This window comes from Phyllobates terribilis, unplaced genomic scaffold (assembly GCF_046119375.1).
Source record: "Phyllobates terribilis strain yellow unplaced genomic scaffold, ASM4611937v1 Scaffold_1__5_contigs__length_1240528914, whole genome shotgun sequence".
Classification (NCBI taxonomy): domain Eukaryota; kingdom Metazoa; phylum Chordata; class Amphibia; order Anura; family Dendrobatidae; genus Phyllobates; species Phyllobates terribilis.
Window position 1 is genome coordinate 305,027,110 of NW_027362761.1, and position 21,978 is coordinate 305,049,087.

Here is a 21,978-nt window from a genome sequence, read left to right on the forward strand (position 1 = left end):
CCCCATGAACACGCGTATTAATAAACACCTACGGAATATCACCAACAAGTTTGACGGACACCCACTTTCAAAACACTATGCTGAAAAACATGGGGGTTCCATAGCAGGAACCGTGGTGACAGCTATACAATAAGTGCCAAAACAATGGCGGAAAGGTGACTACCTGAAACAAATGTCTCAGGTTGAGAGTAAATGGATCTTTATGTTTGACTCTCTAAAACCTAGAGGTTTGAACTCCGAAATCGAACTGTTTGCGTTTAATTAAGATTGACAGCCATAAAAAACAAAAAGAAGAGGGAAAAAAAAAATTACAGCTACCTGCCCATTGGTACACTCCCACCCATAGAACTATAAACAGGACCCACAAGTGCCTAGGGATCAGCTCTGAAGAAGGAAACCGGAGTTTCCGAAATGCATCAGCCTTTCTGATGCCCCTAGGCCACCGTACCGGTACTCACCCACATGACGTGACGCCACGCAGGTCCTCAAGCGGTCAGTGTGCACAAGTGCGCAGGTCCTCTACTGCACCGCCGAGTGCAGACACACAGAGATTGGTGAGAGCGGCGGGTCTCTGGCTGGGACCCTGCCCTTCCCCTCTCTGCACCACGCCACCAGCGCTCATTCGTACAGCGGAGGAAGCTTCTTCTGCCACACGGACCGGAAGCCACACAGGTACACTGACATTGGATGTCCACAACTGACAAGAGGAGTGCGACTGAACCGTAAGTCATTGTGCCAACTTGCTACAATACGTGCAGCTCCCTGGACTGTTCTATGCACACTGTGATTAAGCTGTGATTTGTTTTCTCTGACCCACGCAAGGATTTAAAACAGCGGTCAGGGGACTGCCCCTACTTTGATAAAACCAAGACAAGACACCCGCTACTAGTGCTGCAGGAATTCTACCCCGCTCCACTCCAGCAAGGAACCCATTTGCTTTAACTACTCCTGGGTCCACAAATACACCCACCAGTGTTTAGCACTTTGCAACCACTAAATGCGGGTCTCCTCCTAAACAGCACCAGTCAGCAACAAATAAGTGACTCGACCTGTACAGGTATATTCCACCACTGCTGTGTAGCAGTACTCGTTATAAAATACCACCATTTCCTATTAATCTTTTTTCCCATTCCCTTTGTCACTAAATATAGGTGATCGCCTTCACTCCACAAGTGGAAGCCGCCCCCTTCTCTGCATCCAAACCTTCTAAACTACAATCGACCAACACAGGTACAAAAACCCATTTTTCTCCCCCCTCCCCTAGGCAACTAAGACCTTCTGTGACTGAAGGAAAATCAACTCTCATTCCCTTGCAGTCTAACTGGAACGTGGATAACCCACACCTGACCGGACCCCTTCCCCAAAACCCTCCTACACCTCAGATCAGGTAACTAGATATCTCAATAATATAAGAAAGCAACCTCTAAAACTTGCCACTAAACAATTCCCTTCCTTTTCTCCATATAAGGGGAACCCTCCGACCTGGTCATCAAAAGACCCTCCAGGAAGCTCATAACTGCCTCTCAACCAGGAAAATCTTCTAAGGCTCCCATCCTGACTATCTTCCCTCCTCCCATTGCTTTTAGCCTACTAGCCACCTTTTAAAACAATGATTTTTAACTTCTTGTAACCTACGTATTTAATAAAATTGGACAATTTTAACATCTTCATTGTTATTTCTTGCCACATACCCTATACACTAGGGCAAGTTGTTTTATATATATATTTGTATCTTGAAAACGTCAGACAACTGTGGTAGTTGTCCTCTCTTGCAGCAGATATAGGGCATACCCATTAGCGCCACCATTCCATTGAATTATTGAATTATCAAGACACCCTCAATAAAGGAGTGGTTCTGCAGGTGGGGACCACAGACCACATCTCAGTACCAATGCTTTCTGGCTGATGTTTTGGTCACTTTTGAATGTTGGTTGTGCTTTCACACTCATGGTAGCATGAGACGGACTCTGCAACCCACAGAAGTTGCTCAGGTAGTGCAGCTCATCCAGGATGGCACATTAATGCGAGCTGTGGCAAGAAGGTTTGCTGTGTCTGTCAGCGTAGTGTCCAGAAGCTGGAGGCGCTACCAGGAGACAGGCCAGTACACCAGGAGACGTGGAGGGGGCCGTAGGAGGGCAACAACCCAGCAGCAGAACTGATACCTCCGCCTTTGTGCGAGAAACAGGAGAAGCACTGCCAGAGCCCTGCAAAATGACCTCCAGCATGTCACAAATGTGAATGTGTCTGCACAAACGGTTAGAAACCGACTCCATGAGGGTGGTATGAGGGCCCGATGTCCACAGATGGGGGTTGTGCTCACAACCCAACACCGTGCAGGATGCTTTGCATTTGCCACAGAACACCAGGATTGGGAAAGTCGCCACTGGCACCCTGTGCTCTTCACAGATGAAAGCAGGTTCACACTGAGCACATGTGACGAAGTGACAGAGTCTGTAGACGCCGTGGAGAGCGATCTGCTACCTGCAACATCCTTCAGCATGACCGGTTTGGCAGTGGGTCAGTAATGGTGTGGGGAGGCATTTCTTTGGAGGGCCGCACAGCCTTCCATGTGCTCGCCAGTGGTAGCCTGACTGCCATTAGGTACCGAGATGAGATCCTCAGACCCCTTGTGAGACCATATGCTGATGCGGTTGGCCCTGGGTTCCTCCTAATGCAGGACAATGCCAGACCTCATGTGGCTGGAGTGTGTCAGCAGTTCCTACAAGATGAAGGCATTGAAGCTATGCACTGGCCCGCCCGTTCCCCAGACCTGAATCCGATTGAGCACATCTAGTACATCATGTCTCGCTCCATCCACCAATGTCACGTTGCACCACAGACTGTCCAGGAGTTGGCGGATGCTTTAGTCCAGGTCTGGGAGGAGATCCCACAGGAGACCATCCGCAAGCTCATCAGGAGCATGCCCAGGCATTGTAGGGAGGTCATACAGGCACGTGGAGGCCGCACACAATACTGAGCCTCATTTTGACTTGTTTTAAGGACATTACATCAAAGTTGGATCAGCCTGTAGTGTGTTTTCCACTTTAATTTTGGGGGTGACTCCAAATCCAGGCCTCCATTGGTTAATAAATTTGATTTCCATTGATGATTTTTGTGTGATTTTGTTGTGCACACATTCAACTTTGTACTTTGTACAGAACAAAGTATTCAATGAGAATATTTCATTCATTCTGATCTAGGATGTGTTATTTGAGTGTTCTTTTTATTTTTTTGAGCAGTGTATATATTTATATATAGAAATTGAGTCTTTGTATATGGCATCAGATATGAAAGTAAACTGGTTGTGCAAACAGTGTACAAATTAAAGAAAAGGACTGCAGGAAATGTGTTCTCAATGTGCCAAGGAGTCACCCTGCTATAGCGGCCTTAAAATTGTTTAAGACTTAGCAGAACATGGCAAATACTTGAGATCTACAAAACAAGAAATCAAATGCAGTCACTGACGTTTAGTCTGGTGAGGGACTGCAGTGTTTCTGTAAAACTGTGGCAGTAGTCACATTCGCTGCCAATCTGAGCGTGTTGGCAAAAAAAAAAAAAAAAAAAAAGTTCTGAGCATTTGTAGTAGGTGGCATGTGTCCTGGACTGGAGCATGCTGTATCTGTGTGTGCCTCTAGAATATTTGTTGTGAGTGATGGCTTGTGTTTGAAAGGGAGAATCTGTTCAATAAACAGTGTTTAATGATTGATACAATATTTCCAGCAATAAAGGGGTGCTCCAAAACCAAAGTTGAATTTAATCTTAAATGTCTATCTATTTAATGTAAAAAATATATTTTAATAAAAAATTCCCTACTGTTCCTTCTCTACTCTACGGGAGCAATATTATCCATCCCAGAACTCCATGTTTTTCTTTATGCTGAACATAGTTCTTAAAGTGGTTGGGGTTCAAGTGTGCAGTCACTCTATGTGACTTTAGGCTTCTGAGTCCTCACAGCACGCAGTCAGGGTTCTCTGCTACCGGTAGTGGGTGGGCGCATGGCTGCAAGCATGTGTTTTGCATACTTCCGGCCACATTCTAACTAGACATGTGCTACCACTCTCAAGTAGCTTATATTGAGTGGGGCCGTGTACGTCTAGTCGGCACGTGACTTCATGTATGCAAATCACATACTTGCGGTCATGTGCCTCCTGCTGGAAAGGAAGAATACTGACAGTGCGTACTGTGCATGCTGAAAGGATTTACAAGTCTTCAATCAATGAGTGACTTCAGACTTGAACCCCAAGCCTGGACAACCTCTTTAACTACTTCTGAACAGCCCATACACTAAACTTCTGGAAAGTCCACACATTACTCTGCAATGCAGTCTAAACATCTTACACAAGGTCGTGCAGCTGTGGTGCTGGAGAGCTAGCTGTCAGACACAGCCAGACTTCCCACAAAGAACATAAACATGATTTATTACCACGCTTACCTTCACGATCTCCGCATACAGACACTGAACCAACACTTGTAGATATAAATTAGGAAGCAGTCACATTGCCCTTGCTTCCTCAGGAGCCAGTGAACATGTAGTATCTGGTTGTAGGTATCGAGCAGCAGCTGCTGAGCTCTTGGAGACCCAGTCAGCTCTGCTATACAAATTTACTTTTTTTGTGGGTGAAAAAAGTTGAAAGAGCGAACAATGTACAGCCTGGGCCATTTATATGGATACACCTAAATTAAATGGGAATCGTTGGTGATATCAACTTCCTGATTGTGGCACATTAGTATATGGGAGGGGGAAAACTTTTCCAGATGGGTGGTGACCATGGTGGCCATTTTGAAGTCGACCATTTTGGATCCAACTTTATTTTGACACATCAAACTTATTGAGAATTTCATAAGAAAAACAATGGTGTGCTTGGTTTTAACATAACTTTATTCTTTCAGGAGTTTTTTACAAGTTTATGACCACTTATAAAATGTGTTCAAAGTGCTGCCCATTGTGTTGGATTGTCAATGCAACCCTCTTCTCCCACTGTTGACACACTGATAGCAACAAAGCAGAAGAAATGCTAGCACAGGCTTCCAGTATCCATTGTTTCAGATGCTGCACATATCTTCACAGCATAGAAAATTGCCTTCAGATGACCCCAAAGATAAAAATCTAAGGGGGTCAGATCGGGAGACCTTGGTGGCCATTTAACTGGCTCACGATGACCAATCCACTTTCCAGGAAACTGTTCATGTAGGAATGCTCGGACCTGACCCCCTTAATGTGGTGGTGCACCATCTTGTTGGAAAAACTCAGGGAACGTGCCCTCTCCAGTGCATAAAGAGGGCAACACATCATCATGTAGCAATTTCAGATATACAGTGGCATTAAGGTTTCCATTGATGAAGAACGGCCCCACTATCTTTGTACCCCATATACCACACCATACCGTCAATATACGAGATGTGCAGCACCTGAAACAATGGATACTGGAAGCCTGCGCTAGCATTTCTTCTGCGGTGTTGCTATCAGTGTGTCAAGAGTGGGAGAAGAGTTGATATCACCAACCATTCCCATTTAATTCAGGTGTATCCATATAAATGGCCCACCCTGTACATTTACATTCCACAATTTCGGAATGTTGAACAAGAATTTTTTCGCTCTCTGAAACGATTTCATGCATAATGAACACTTTTTTGGATACATTTATACATTACACAATGGGTCGTTACCATTAGAATCTGGATTATCGGCCAGTGTAATTTCAGCTTTACTAAAACAGCCTTTGTGTGTATAGTTTCTCTCAAAATTAGAATAATGGAGATTATTATTTTGGCGCATGCTTAATTTGTAAACCAGCTAGTAAGGTTGGTTTCTATAACTTTTTAGTGCATCTAATAATGATAAAAAAAATAATACATTAATTACCGGGATAGGATTGGATTGTTAACTTGGCTGAATTCCAGACATAAAAATCTTCCCCCTGGTTTTAAAACACGGTAGGCTTCTTCAAGAGCCTGTAGAAATAAAATAATTGTACAACATATGCATAAGAACAGATTAGACATGGCATCTCACATTGAAACTGTAAATGGTTCACTGCACATTGATAGAAGTATGCCTACTGTTATGCTCCTTAGTTTGTAGGATTGGTGAATATCCCTACAATTCTGTCTATATGGCATAGCAGAGAATATAACTGGCCAGATTTCTCCTTTAAATAAACAATTAGCGCATGATTGGTAATTGGCACACTTCAAGCAAACCTGTAACACTATGCTAAGCCTAATATTGGGTCTTACCGACAAATGACGGGTATAGCACATCATGAGCAGGTGTCCGTTCCCGCATCATGACGTACTATACCAGTCATGGATTTAAACTGTCACTGTGTGAAAACACACAGTGACAGCTCCGTGCCGGCAGCTCTCTGTTCGCTGTCATCGGTCAGTCAAGCAGACTAATGATCACAGCATGTGATCAGCGGCAGTTGCTGAAACATCAGCACTTCCTTGCACCATCACTGCCTAAATGACAGCTGAGCTCCTACAGTAACAGCCAAGGCCGATGCCCGCACCACCCCTGGATGATAAACCCTCAAGATGCCGCAACGGATCGTGAGTATTTAGGAGGTTGTGAGAGGGTGTGGGCTCCCTCTCTCACCCCCATGATGAAATCACAAGGAGCAGATAGTCATGGCACCTGGAGGTCAAAAAATAATCTCCTGGTGTGCCAGGTATGGTAGCTTGTTAGACTCAGCCATATTCAGGGTCTAACAGATGTTCTGCCAGTGTAATCTGACAGGTCGCATGAATTGCAGTGCATCTGTATTGCAATGCATGAGACCAGTGATCAGACAAATAAAAGTTAAAGTCCCATAGAGGGACTAAGTAAAAAAGTAAAAGTAGTTTAGAAAAATTGCAAAAATTTAAAGAAACAGAAAAAACATTACACCAATAAATATGCATATTTATGTAAAAACAAACTAATAAAGTACACATATTTGGTCTTGCTGCGTCCGGAACAATCCAATCTATAAAACTGCCACATTATTTAAGCCTTACAGTGAACACCATAAAAAAGTGGCAAAATACTGCTTTTTCATCAAAACCGGAAAAAAAAGTGCAATAAAACGCAATTAAAAGACGAATGAAAATAAAAATGGTAACGCTGACAACATCTTGTTCCATAAAAACAAGGCCCCACACAGCTCCATCACTCGAAAAATAAAAAAGTTACAGCTCTTAAAATACAGGAATGCAAAAACATTATTATTTCTATAAAATTGTTTTTATTGTGTAGAAGTGGCAAAACAAAAAAATATATATATACCGTATTTTTCAGACTATAAGACGCACTTTTTCCCCCCCAAATCTGGGGGCAAAATGGGGGTGCGTCTTAAAATCCGAATTGAGTGGTGGAGCTTACTGGCTACGGTGCGGTGGAGCTGGGTCCCAGGGTTGCTGCTGCAGGAAGCTTCTGGTGGAGGGCAGGAGTCAGGAGATGGCTGCGGGCCCCATGAGGCAGCGCATGCTCAGATTGAGATCAGGAACACAGATCTTGGGAGACAAGATCTCGGTGCCAAGATCTCAATCTGAGCATGAGCCGCCTCCGGCGGCCATTTTCCCAGAGTCCAACGCATTAGAAAGTATAGAAGGTGCGGGGCCTCCGGCTTTCACAAAATGTCGGCAGAACCCCTGCATCACCGAACACGTCGTCCTACCAGCATGGGGTCCACAGCCATCTCCCGACTCCTGCCTCCACAGAATCTCCTGCCTCTGCCAACAGCGACCCTGCCACCTGTAACCCCACTCCACCAACGCAGCCACCCTCCAGGTAAGCCAATTATAGCACACACCGGGTTTATTAAAAAACAAATTTTTCCTATTTTCCTCCCCAAAATTTGGGGCGCGTCTTAAAATCCGCAAAATACGGTATATAAATAAATGTGGTACCGCTGTAATCGTACTGATGCAAACAATAAAGCTGTCTTGTCAATTTAACACACTGTGAATGCCATGAAAAAAAAAAAAAAAACACTATAAAAGAACCCAAAAAACTATTTCTGAATTGCTGGTTTTTCTTCATTCTGCCTCCCAAAAATCAGAATAGAAAGTGCTAAAAAAATATTATGTACCTGAGAATGGTACCAATAAAAACTTCAACTCATCTCACAAAAAAACAGCCCTCACATGACATTGTGATGCAAAAATTTATATTTTATATATATATATATATATATATATATATATATATATATATATATATATATATATATATATATATATATATATATATATATATATAATCGTATTTTTCTGACTATGAGACGCACTGGACCATAAGACGCACCAAGGTTTTAGAGGAGGAAAATAGAAGAAAAAAAATTTAAGCAAAAAATGTGGTCATGATGCACTGTTATGGGGTGATGTCCCTATCTTGGCATGCATGGCCCCCTCATCCAAAAAAAAAAAAAAAAAACGATTCTACTCACCTTCCTTCCTCCCTGGCTCCAGCGCTGCGGCCTCTTCTGCTGCCAGCAGCTGATCTCACAGTGTAAGCAGCGCACGACGTCACTGCCATGCGCCCTCACACGTTGAGTTCAGCTGGTGGAATAATCACTGCTCTTTACACCGGGACTATGGGCGTGGAGAGCAGTGAATATTCATTTTAATAGCAGGCACTCGTGATCGCACAGCAGCTGCAGGAGCCAGCGGCGGCTGCTAACACCATGCCAGCTATTAAGGAAAATTAATATTCACTACTCTCCACTCCCATGGGCGTGGGGAGCAGTGAATATTCATTTTCTGTAACAGCGGGCACAGTATTAGCCGCAGCAGCTGGCTACTGCCTCTGTGACCTGTTCCTCAGCCACAGCAGGTATATCTGGACTATAAGACGCACTCCCCACTTTCCTCCAAAATTTTGGAGGAAAAAAAGTGCATCTTATAGTCCAAAAATAAGGTATCTGGTATTGCTGTAATTCCACTGACCCGAAGAATAAAGCAGTCTAATCACTTCTACCGCATGAGGAGTGGTGTAAAAATAAATAATAGAATTAGTCCTTACCGGTAATTCGGTTTCTAGAAGCCTTCCACGACAGCATTGGAGGATGTTGTCCACGCCCTATTGGGAACATAGAGAGTTTAAAAGCCCCTCCCCACCGTCAATCCCCAGTGTTTACCAAGATCACCTGGAAAAAAGGTTACCTGACAGTTATATGGAATCCATAGGGTGGGAAATTCGTGCTGTTGTGGAAGGCTTCTAGAAACCGAATTACCGGTAAGGACTAATTCTATTTTCTCAATACGCCTTCCACGACAGCATTGGAGGAATACCAACGATATTTTATTAGGGAGGGACAATAGCTTGTAGGACTTTCCTACCAAAGGCTAAATCCCTAGTGGATGATACTGTAAGTCTAATCTATAATGTTTAGAAAACGTATGAAGGGAAGACCATGTAGCTGCACTGCAAATCTGCTCAGTAGAAGCGGCCGCTCTTTCGGCCCATGAAGTTGATGTGGATCAGTTAGAATGAGCCTTTAAGGCAATCGGTGGATTCATTTGTTGGGTGTTATAGGCTTCCCCAATTGCCTTTTTGATCCAGTTTGCTATAGTGGATTTAGCTGCCTTCCTTACTCTGTTCTGCCCTGAGTGCTGTATAAATAGGTTCCCATCCAATCTCCAAGACTCAGTTTGTTGAAGATAATAAAGGACAGCTCTGCGGACATCTAGGAGGTGGAACTCTGCTTCCTTTGGATTGGAAGGTTTCTGGCAGAAGGAGGGAAGGATAATTTCCTGGGAACGATGGAAATCCGTAACTACCTTTGGGAGAAAGAATTACGCTTCGCCTGGACCCTTCCTATCTTCGGTCACATTCATGTAAGGTTCTCTGATAGAAAGGGCCTGTAGTTCTCCTACTCTCCGTGCTGAAGTGATGGCTACTAAGAAGGCAGTCTTATGAGAGAGAGAGTCTGTATTGTGCTAGAGGATAGAGGCTCAAAGGGAGAGAGGGTTAAACCCTTGAGTACCACATTTAGATCCCAGGATGGGACGGGAGACTGAATTCTTGGGTGAAGTCTGAGTGCTGAAGTTATGAATCTCTTGATCCACCTATGAGAGGCCAAATCTTGGTCGAATATGGAACTTAGGGCTGAAATCTGCACCTTAAGAGTGCTGTTTTTGAGACCCAACTCCAATCCAGTCTGTAGAAAATCAAGGATCCGAGCAATGTTGGGATGTGAGGTATCAGGAATATCCGGGGCGTACCAGGATAGGAATTTTTTCCATATTTTGCCGTATATCACATTGGTTACTGGCTTCCTACTCTGTTGAAGAGTTTTTATAACTTCTTCCGAGAGACCTTTGGATCTTAAGATCTCGGCTTCAGTAACCAGGCTTAGCCACTGAGGATTGGGATGGAACAGGGGATTGGAATATCTGAGGATTCAGGCTCCATTCTCCTGGCTGGATATCTTTCCTGCTTAGAAAGTCTGCTTGAACGTTGTTTGAGCCTTTCAGGTGGATTGCTGAAAGTGATAGGAGATGTTGTTCTGCCCACAAAAATATTCGGCCTGCAATCTGTTTTAGGCTGTGTACCTTCGTACCTCCTTGATGATGAAGGAAGGCAACTGTAGTCATGTTGTCCGAGAGAATCTTGATGTGAGAACCCTGGATTAGGTTGACTGCCGCTTTGAGCGTTTTTTCTACCGCCATTAGCTCCCTGAAGTTGGGAGATCTGGCACTGATCTCGGGACTCCATCTGCCTTGAAAGGGAATCTGGGCCACCATAGCTCCCCAGCCTCGTAAACTGGCGTCGGTAGTCACTGTAATTAGAGGGTCCTGGGTCCAAGAAATCCCCCTCTGAAGATTTCGGGAGCTTAGCCACCAAGAAAGAGAAGCTTTTATCCGACCGGGGGTCCTGAACCGTTTGTTTAGTGAGTCCCTTTGTCTGTTCCAGGATCTTAGGATATGATCCTGGAGGAGCCTTGAGTGGGCCTGGGCCCACAACACCGACTGGATACAGGCTGTCATAGACCCCAATACAGACATTGTCGCTCTCAACGTTGGATTCTCTTGGTGTCTGAAATTTGAGATTTTGGATCTGAGAGCTGTCTGATGCTCCAATGGTAGAAAGGACATCTGTTTGTTGGAGTCCAGTAAGACACCAAGGAACTTCCTCCTTAATGAAGGGAGGAGTTCCCACTTTTTTAGGTTTGGAACCCAACCTAATGACCGCAGGGTTTTTAAGGTTATAGAGACGTGAAGATTGAGAGTTGCTACTGAAGGAGCGACAAATCAACATGTCGTCCAAGTATGGAATTATGTAGACGCCCCGTTTCTGGATGAGTGCAATGACTTCTGCCATAATCTTCGTTAACACCCGGGGTGCTGAAGGGATGCCGAAGGGCAGTACGTTGTACTGATAGTGAACTGTTATATTGTCCCTGAGGACTGCAAACCGCAGGAACTTCCTGTGGAACGGATGAATCGGCACATGGTAGTATGCATCTTTTAAATCTATGGTCGCCATGTGAAATCTTTCCCTATTAGGGGAATAGTTGATTTTATAGACTCCATCTTGAATCGTCTGTATTTGATGTGATGGTTTAGGGACTTCAGGTTGATTATGATGTGTGGGGTCCCTGATGGCTTCCGTATTAGGAATATTTTTGAGTAGTGACCCGTCCCCTCCCATCCAGGGGGGACCAGAGACACCACTCCCGAATTCAGAAGGTTTTTTAGGGCGACCGATCGGAGTTCCTGAGCCCCCCCGAGAAGGAAGGGACGTGACCCTCAGGATCTGAGGGGGGTGACTCTCGAATTCCAGTAGAAGACCCTCCTCGATGGTATTGAGGATCCACTGGCAGGAAGATATTGACCGCCACTGGGTAAAGAAATTCGAGAGATGCCCCCCTACACGGACCAAGTTATTGCCTGTCCTGCTGCTGGTGTTGTTGCTGTGGTACAAGGATGTTGCCGCCTTTAGGATAGCTCCAGCGTCCAGATTTTCCCTTTCCTCTATACTGTGAGGGGTGACTTTGGGAAGGCCGAAAGGAACGTTTCTTAGCCTGTTTCTGTTCGGGAAGGGTTTTCTTCCTGTCCGAGGCCTTTTCCAGGATTTCATCCAGGGCTGGGCCAAATACATATTTTCCTTGGAATGGAACAGAGCTTGACTTTAGAGGTGACGTCCCCACTCCATGTTTTGAGCCATAGTGCACGGCGAGCAGTATTGGACAGGACAGCTGCTCTGGCCGCGATCCGGACTGACTCAGCCGAGGCGTCCGCTAAGAAACCTGTGGCTTTTTGAAGGAGAGGGATGGAGTCAAGCAGGTCTGCCCTGGATGTGCCCAGAGACAGATGTTCCTCCAGTTGGGTCAGCCATTTGAAGAGGGATCTGACCACACAAGTCGAGGAAATATTGACAGAGAGGCAGAGGAGGTTTCCCATGATTTTTTAAGGACACTTTCCATTTTGTGGTCCAAAGGATTCTTTAATTGGGAGGGAGTCCTCAAAGGGAAGTGAGGTTTTCCTCACTACCCTAGCCACCTGGATGTCCACCTTAGGGACTTCCCACTCAAATCCTTCACCCTCTAACGGAAACCTATGTTTTAATTCCGAAGGGGTGGTGAGACGATTTTCCGAGGATTCCCATTCCTGTCGGATGAGATCTCTAATTACCTCATGGACTGGAAAACCAGTCTGCTTTTTTGTTTTAAGGCCCCTAAACATCTCGTCCTGAACAGAACAGGGAACCTCCACTTCCTCCAGCCCCATAGTGCCTCTAACTGCATCCAGTAGTTCCTCTAAGTTGTCCGAGGAAAAATAATATCTACCGGTTTCTACTTTTTTGGCAGGTCCTACGGATGCAAATTCCTCAAAATCATCAGAGGCTGAGCTACTAGCGTCCATAGAGACCACATCTGAATCTAATTCTTGAATTTTTCTCTTCTTAGGGTGGGGAGGGCCTGGACGAGGAATAGACAGGTAGGGCAGCAAAGGAAGCTTGGCCCTCCTGTCTAACAACCTGGACCTCCTGTTTAATGAGTGATCTGAGCTCCTCGATCAGTGAGGGGTTTTCTTCTCTAATTATTTTATCCGTACAGGGCTGACAACTTCTTCTTATAGGATGAGGACAGCTTTTTTGTACAGATGCCACATCTACGGGGCTGGTCTTGATCCTTCTTAGAAGTGGGGGCCTTGTCTTCCTAAGAAAGGGGAAGAGAAGGGAACACATGTGAATAGAAGGAGGGGAGATCTAGTGTCATCTAAAAAAGGAGGCCGAGATAACCCCATAGTGACCACTCAGGTACTACTCACTGTAGCCGAGGGCATGCTGGGCTCTGCAGATGCAGGGGTACTGGACCAGTTGTTACGCTCGCGCCCGGACCGACTGTCGTGAGCGTGATTAGTGATCCCACTGTACCATGAACCGAGGAGTGCCTGGAGGGGCGAAACTAAGTATCAACCCGATCCGACCAAGGTCGCACGGCGGCTTAGTCGACTCCGTGGACCAAGGAGGAACCGAGCAGAGGGACCAGGTGCGACTCCAGGTCAGACCCCGGTCACAGTTGTTGACCCACACCGGGGAATGCACGAACAGGCAGGTTAGACTGGCATACAGGCAAGTGGGCACTGGCAAGCACGGCTGGTATGCAGACAGGGAGGTACTAGCAGGTTGGAGCGCAGGCTGGATAGGGTCCAGTACAGACTGGGAGACGGGTTCAGAGCCGCAGGTGCGGTGGACAAGGCCGAGCAGAGCGAAACCGCAGGTGCGGTGGACAAGGCCGAGCAGAGCGAAACCGCAGGTGCGGTGGACAAGGCCGAGCAGAGCGAAACCGCAGGTGCGGTGGACAAGGCCGAGCAGAGCGAAACCTCAGGTGCGGTGGACAAGGCCGAGCAGAGCGAAACCGCAGGTGCGGTGGACAAGGCCGAGCAGAGCGAAGCCGCCGGAGCGGTGGACAAGGCCGAGCAGAGCGAAGCCGCCGGAGCGGTGGGCAAGGCAGAGCAGAGAGAAGCCGCCGGTGCAGTGGGCAAGGCAGAGCAGAGAGAAACCGCCAGAGCGGTGGTAAGGCAGAGCAGAGGGAAGCCGCCGGAGCGGTGGGTAAGGCAGAGCAGAGGGAAGCCGCCGGAGCGGTGGGCAAGTCAGAGCAGAGAGGAGCCGCCGGAGCGGTGGGCAAGTCAGAGCAGAGAGGAGCCGCCAGAGCGGTGGGCAAGTCAGAGCAGAGGGAAGCCGCCGGAGCGGTGGGCAAGTCAGAGCGGAGAGAAACCGCCGGAGCGGTGGGCAAGTCAGAGCGGAGAGAAACCGCAGGTGCGGTGGACAAGGCAGAGAGGACAGGGCTCTGTTCACATGGAACAGACAGGAAAATTCAGGAAGATGGCTAGAACACAGGAGGAAGATACGGAGGAAGGGAAAAGGGACAAGCAGAACCAGATACACACAAGGTACTTCACATGAAGTAGCGAGTGGACACAAAACTCACAAACAGAAGTACAGAGACAACGAGTTGGAGTTAGGTGCAGGTTCAGATACTGCAGGAAAAGGGAAGGTACGGACATAGAGACAAACAGGTAACAGGCTAGGATACAGTTCAGACAGGAACTGCTACTGCAATGAGATACAAGAACGAGCCTGGGTATACAGCCCCCAGAGTGGCGGAAACAGACTAGAAGTCACAGGTAACAGGCTAGGATACAGTTCAGACAGGTAACAGGCCTGGGTATACAGCCCCCGGAATGGCGGGAACAGACTAGAAACAGGACAGGACCTGGCAATTCAGCAGCAAAGACTAACTGAGTGAAGGTGTTGCTCAGGCACCTCCTACTGGGTGGAGGGGGTTTAAATATCCAGTGACTCACAGCAATAGGCTGGAGACGCATTAGGGGTGCGCCCACAGCAGCTATAAGAATCAGGAAGTAACCGGGCCGCCGCTCTAAACAGTCAGTCAAGAGACATGCACATAGTATGAACTGGAGCAAGGTTTGTATGCTGGACTGATAGGTAAGATTGCGGTCTTGCATAGTGGGAGGTGGTGCACTATGCAAGCACGCCGCCAGGGATGTTACACCTGTCACCTTCCATAGTGGGAATATGGTGGGAATAGCCTTACCTTTTGGTGTCTTAAGGCGGGTTTTAAATAAAAAAAAAACATGCCTCCCAGCAAGGGACCTCAGTCCCCTCCCCTTTCCGTTCACTTTAAGGGCTAATCCAGGGTTGGTATGGGCCTTGATGGTCCTGGACAAACATTCAGCGTCCCACATGGAACGCCCCGCCGGAGAGATGGGACCCGCAGTGACGTCACCCGGCGCACGTGCCCCAACCGCCAGTCGGCTCACGAGCACCCCACCACACATCTCAGCGTGGAACGCTCAGGCCGGGGCGGCAAGGCCCGAGGCAACGTCACTTCCGGTGTGCGCGTGCGGCGACGCCACTTCCGGTGCGCGCACGGGGAAGTCCACGCTCCCCAGGCCACCAGGAAAGAGGAGATGCCGGAGAGCAGGAGCGGCCTCCGGCATGAAAGATCCCCTGGCTAGCTTTACCCTCTGTGGGGCGCAGGAAGCCAGGATGGTCCCAAGAGGGAGCAGCATGGAGGGAGGAGGGAGCACCCCGATCGACCACTGCCCGGCAACACAGGTAAAAATAGAGCGCTGCCCTGCCGGCCCGACAGCACTGCAGGATCTCTCCATGCCCCAAGGGGGACAGGAAAACACTGGGGATTGACGGTGGGGAGGGGCTTTTAAACTCTCTATGTTCCTGTCCCCCAATAGGACGTGGACAACATCCTGCAATGATGTCGTGGACGGCGTATTGAGAAAAAATAAATATTCTTGACCTGCTGTTGATTTGTTCATTCTGCCTTTCAAAGACCGCAGTAAGGCTCGGCACACATTTATCCTGCTCCTCTACACTGTGCGCCTGCATCGGGGTTTCTGTGTAAATCTCTGAAATATGTGATTCAGACAGAAACCCCAGCAGAAGATTCCCTATAATGAGGCAAATGGAAACACAGTGGACTCTGTCTGGCCTATGATCCAGCCATGCCTGTCTTTTTAGCAGTGTTTTTTTCCACAGCCAAAATCTGATCTCTAAGTAGTAAAAAAGCAGCTGCCAAGTTGCAGGTTTTGCTGCTTTTCTTCATGCGTTTTTTAGGATCCAAAAGTTCAGCTTTGCTTCTACCCTAAGGTTACATGAGTTCATGAAAAAATACACAATTGCAAAATGCAAAAAAAAGAGGGGGAAGTTGAATTGGTTTACTTTCACACATCGGTATAGCATTGAGCTGGTAGGGCATTGTTTACTTTACACTTTGGTAGATATTGCGTTTTTTTTTTTAATGCAAATTAAAAGCTCCTTTTAACCACTTCGCGCCAGAGCCTGTTTTTGCCTTCGTGACCGGGCCAATTTTTTCAATTCTGACCACTGTCACTTTATGAGGTAATTACTCTGGAACGCTTCAACGGATCCCCCTGATTCTGAGACTGTTTTTTTGTGACATATTGTACTTCATGATAGTGGTAAAATTTCTTCGATATCACATGCGTTTATTTGTGAAAAAAACAGAAATTTGGCGAAAATTTTAAAAATTTAGCAATTTTCAAACTTTGAATTTTCATGCCCTTTAATCAGAGAGATATGTCACACAAAATAGTTAATAAATAACATTTCCCACATGTCTACTTCACATCAGCACAATTTTGGAACCAAAATTTTTTTTTGTTAGGAAGCTATAAGGGTTAAAAGTTGACCAGCGATTTCTCATTTTTACAACAAAATTTACAAAAACATTTTTTTTAGGGACCACATCTTATTTGAAGTGACTTTGAGGAGCCTTTATGACAGAAAATACCCAAAAGTGATACCATTCTAAAAACTGCACCCCTCAAGGTGCTCAAAACCACATTCAAGAAGTTTATTAACCCTTCAGGTGCTTCACAGGAATTTTTGGAATGTGGAAGAAAACAATGAACATTTAACTTTTTTTCACAAAACTGCTACTTTAGCCTCAAATTTTTAATTTTCACAAGGGCAGCCAGAAAAAAATGGACCCCAAAATGTGTTGTGCAATTTCTCCTGAGCACGCTGATACCCCATATGTGGTGCAAAGCCACTGTTTGGGCACACGGCATGGCTTGGAAGGTAAGGAGCGCCATTTGACTTTTGGAATGGAAATTTGACTGGAATGGATAGCGGACGCCATGTTGCATTTGGTATGATACCTGGTATGGCTGTAGAACCTGGTCTGCAAGGTCCACACCCCCCATGTGTTTGTTGTAGTCAATGACTGACACAGGTTTTTGCTTCGGAGTGGTGGATCCTAGTTCTACAGTGGCCCTTGTGGCATCTGTGTGGATCGAGCTGAGGACAAAAATATCCCTCTTATCCCTATATTTCAGGGTAAGCAGCTCTCCGTTGCGTACAGCCCCTGACTGCCCCTTTTGAAACTTTTGGTTGACCAATGGTTGTGGAAACCCCTGACGGTTTTTACGGATGGTCCCACAAGCCCCGATGTTGTGTTCAACCAGACTTTTAAATAGGGGTATGCTGGTGTAATAATTGTCCACATATAGATTGTAGCCTTTTTGAAAAAATGGACTTAATCAGCTCCCAAACAATTTTTCCAGATGTCCCCAGATAAGTAGGGCATCCTGGTGGGTTTAGCTGGCTATCTTTCCCCTCATATATGCGGAAAGCGGATGTGTATCCGGTTGAACTTTCGCACATTTTATAGATCTTTATTCCAAACCTTGCCCTTTTAGATGGGATAAATTGCTTGAGGTGCAGTCTTCCTTTGAATTTTACAAGGGACTCATCTATAGAAATATTTTGTGTTGGGGTGTAGAGGCTTAAGAATTTTTCTGACAAATTTTCAATGATGGGTCTAATTTTATATAACCTGTCATGTTCTTGGGCATTTCTGGGCAGGCATTGACTATTGTCGTTAAAATGCCAAAACCGCATGGCCATTTCATAACGGGTCCTAGGCAGAACGACTGAAAACATAGGGGTGGCTTGAACAGGGTGGTTGGACCAGTAGGATCAAATGCTCGGTTTTTTAACAAGCCCCATGGCAAATGTAAGTCCTAAAAATTTTTTAATTTCCGGGACATTAGTTGGTGTCCATAAATTTGCCCTAGCATAGTAAGATCGGGGATTCTGGCTTATGAATTGGGATGCATATAAATTTGTTTGCACGACAATATGCTCTAGCAAGCTGTCTGTAAAAAACAAATTAAAAAAATGAATTGGTCCAAAATCTTCCACCTCCACATTTATACCAGGAATGGCATTGAAATCAGGGCTGAATGGAGCAGCCGAATCCGAAGCCTCCCATCTGGGAAATGCTAGATCATGTGGCAACGCCCCTTGTACACCGGCATGCGCCAATTCACTAGTAGCAGGGACAGCGCTTGTGCTGGGCAGTGTTCCCTGATTTGGAGACGTTTCTTCAGTAGCGCTATTTGCCCCTATTGCTGTACTGGTCCTTGGGCTTGAGGATGGAACAGAATCACTGCTCATTTCTGAGCTCTCAGTGTCGCCGCTACTAAAGCCCTCAAAAGCCATATCTCCATCTGAGATTGCACTGTCATCAGTGTCAGAACATAGCAGGGCATACACCTCTTCTGCGGTATAAGTCTGACGGGCCATTTTATTTTTATATTTTTTGACTGGACTGAACGGACAGGACCGGACTGACCTGACAGGACCGGACTGACCTGACAGGACCGGACTGACCTGACAGGACCGGACTGACCTGACAGGACCGGACTGACCTGACAGGACCGGACTGACCTGACAGGACCGGACTGACCTGACCTGACAGACTGATCTGACAGGACCGGACTGACCTGACCTGACAGACTGATCTGACAGGACCGGACTGACCTGACCTGACAGACTGATCTGACAGGACCGGACTGACCTGACCTGACAGACTGATCTGACAGGACCGGACTGACCTGACCTGACAGACTGATCTGACAGGACCGGACTGACCTGACCTGACAGACTGATCTGACAGGACCGGACTGACCTGACCTGACAGACTGATCTGACAGGACCGGACTGACCTGACCTGACAGACTGATCTGACAGGACCGGACTGACCTGACCTGACAGACTGATCTGACAGGACCGGACTGACCTGACCTGACAGACTGATCTGACAGGACCGGACTGACCTGACCTGACAGACTGATCTGACAGGACTGACTGACTGATCTGACAGGACTGACTGACTGATCTGACAGGACTGACTGACTGATCTGACAGGACTGACTGACAGATCTGACAGGACTGACAGATCTGACAGGACTGACTGACTGATCCGACAGGACTGACTGGCAGATCCGACAGGACTGACTGACTGACTGATCCGACAGGACTGACTGACTGACTGATCCGACAGGACTGACTGACTGACTGATCCGACAGGACTGACTGACTGACTGATCCGACAGGACTGACTGACTGACTGATCCGACAGGACTGACTGACTGACTGATCCGACAGGACTGACTGACTGACTGACTGATCCGACAGGACTGACTGACTGATCCGACAGGACTGACTGACTGATCCGACAGGACTGACTGACTGATCCGACAGGACTGACTGACTGATCCGACAGGACTGACTGACTGATCCGACAGGACTGACTGACTGATCCGACAGGACTGACTAACTGATCCGACAGGACTGACTAACTGATCCGACAGGACTGACTAACTGATCCGACAGGACTGACTAACTGATCTGACAGGACTGACTAACCCTAACTCTTACTTTCTTTTTTATTTTATTTTTTTCACTTTTACTGTGGCAAGGCTGACAGCTCTTGTCACAGTGTTTCTCCTCTGCTCTCTCACTGAGATCGGAGGAGAAACAGTGTATTTATCAGGCAGATCGCCCGGGAAAGTTTGTTGCTAAAACAAACTTCCCTGGTGATCTCTCTGATTGGCTGGTGTGACGCTGACATCATCGAGACCTGAGCCAATCAGGTCTCGATGATGTCAGAGGTCACAGCACCGGGATCCCTGCCGCTGGCAGGTATGTGGGGGGTCCCGATCGCCGACCACCGGCTGTCACTATCTTTTAAATGCCGCAATCGCTATGGATCGCGGCATCTAGAAGATAGGAACAGGTTAACATCATGGGGACCTGATCCAATCAGGTCCCCATGATGCCACATGTCAGAGCTATCGCTCTGAACCGGTACCGCAGCGCTAGCAGGACCCTGGGGGTCCTGAGCGCTGCGGGACCACCCACCGTTTTTAAACGTCGGCGCTGCACAGAGCCCAGGCAGCGCCGACGTTTATGTACAGTGGGCGGTCGGGAACCGGTTAACAGCACCAACAAAAGCTATGAAATTTCAGAAGTCTCATGCACAAGCTTGCTTTTTTTTCTGATTGAATTGAAAAACTCCTGCGTTTTTGAAAATTGCAGCATGTCAATTCTTTCAGCGTTTTTGTAGTATTTTCCCCATAGAAAGCTTGAGTAAGTGCAAAAGCGCAGTAGAAACGCTGCTATCAGCTTTTGCAGCGTTTTTTTGGTGAAGAAAAAGATACAGCAGGATCTCAAACCCATTTATTTTCGTGATTTTCCCAACTTTAAACCATAAACTTCTTGGTGTCTTCACATGAGCATGGATCTTAGTATTAGCACAGTTTAATTAAATACCAATGTGTGAAAGTAAACAATGCCCTACCAATTTAACTTCCCCTGCAGTTTTTACATTTGCAGTTTGTGTATTTTTTGTTAAACTCATGTAACGTTAGGGTGGGATCCTGAAAAACACAAAAAAAAGCAACAAGAAAAGCAGCAAAACCTGCGATTTAGCTGCAGATTTTTTATTGCCAACAGATCAGGTTTTGGCTACAGGAAACAAAACACAGCAAAAAAAGGAACGCATGAACATTGCCTAAAACAACTTTACAAATAAGTCTATTGTAATGTAACAAAAGACGACGAATGAGTAGTAACTGTCATGCACTAATGGTGATGTCTCATGCAATTTTATTATAGGTTGCGATATGTAAGATAATGGTATGCCTTAATAGTATTTTTGCATAATTTCTAAAAATCCAAAATTGAAGAAATAAGAATTTTATACATTAGTAAATTTGTAAGTTTTTTAAACTCATAAGGCCTTAGAGGTCAGTGATTTCTCTTGCATGCAAAAAAATAGACCGATTTTCATCACGGTTTTGAATTAGATTTTTCTCAATGTTTTGTCAGTTTTATCTTTTGCTACCAGAGTTTCATCAATTTTTTCTTTTTACGTACCAGAAGATCTTAGGTTTCTCCCACTATGTAAACATGAAAACACAGATGGCTGTCTGTTTTTTTTTTTTTTTACAGGCAAATAGACTAGTATTGGCGAGTTTAATTAGTGACTTGTAACAAATTTGGACATGTCTCCGTTTTGGTGTGTGAACAACACGTATAGAACTTGTATGTGAGAAAATGATGACTGAATGAGCCCTTACAGGCACACGGATTTTAGAGTAAGCTCATGCTACAGCCACTCGTTGATATATACTACTTACTTTGTCTATATGAGTTACATTACGAATTCCAAAGGCAATTGTGTAGACATCAAATTTTTCATCAGCGAAGGGCAATTCCTCAGCATCCCCAGCCACCCAAGAAAGCCCTTAGTAAGACAAAGTATTACATTTTCAATAAAAATGCATTTTGGTAAATGAGACAGAATCATTCTTATGTGTTTCTTTAAGAAAGCAGTCTATGATTTGAGCTTAAGGCTTTGTTCACATTTTGAGATTTGTTTGTCTGAAGTACAGCTGGAATATTCTCCTTCACAGTGGCTGACATTCCACTGGTGCAACCTGTACAGCAGCAAAGGGGCCCAGGAGGTAAGGGGGCCCATTTCTACTTCTTAAGCAGAAGGAATTGCGCAGTATGATAAACTTTTGGACTGCAAAGGGCACACATTCTTGCACAGGGGTCCTCTTCTGTATGTGTGCCTTCCTTTTACAGAAGTAGACTTTTTTTGTCTGTTCGTTTTTTCACTGTGCCCCTCA

General features: G+C 46.0%; 1 protein-coding gene across 1 annotated transcript in view; it reads right to left on the reverse strand.

Annotated features, from left to right (window-relative positions):
• Positions 1–21,978, reverse strand: part of COQ5 (coenzyme Q5, methyltransferase) — a 59,856-nt gene that overhangs the window by 13,051 nt on the left and 24,827 nt on the right. The window contains exons 4-5 of the mRNA XM_073673511.1: positions 21,484–21,590; positions 5,864–5,952 (exon numbers count right to left, since the gene is read on the reverse strand). Of these exons, the coding sequence (XP_073529612.1) occupies positions 5,864–5,952; positions 21,484–21,590 (196 nt within the window). The remainder of the gene's footprint in view (positions 1–5,863; positions 5,953–21,483; positions 21,591–21,978) is intronic.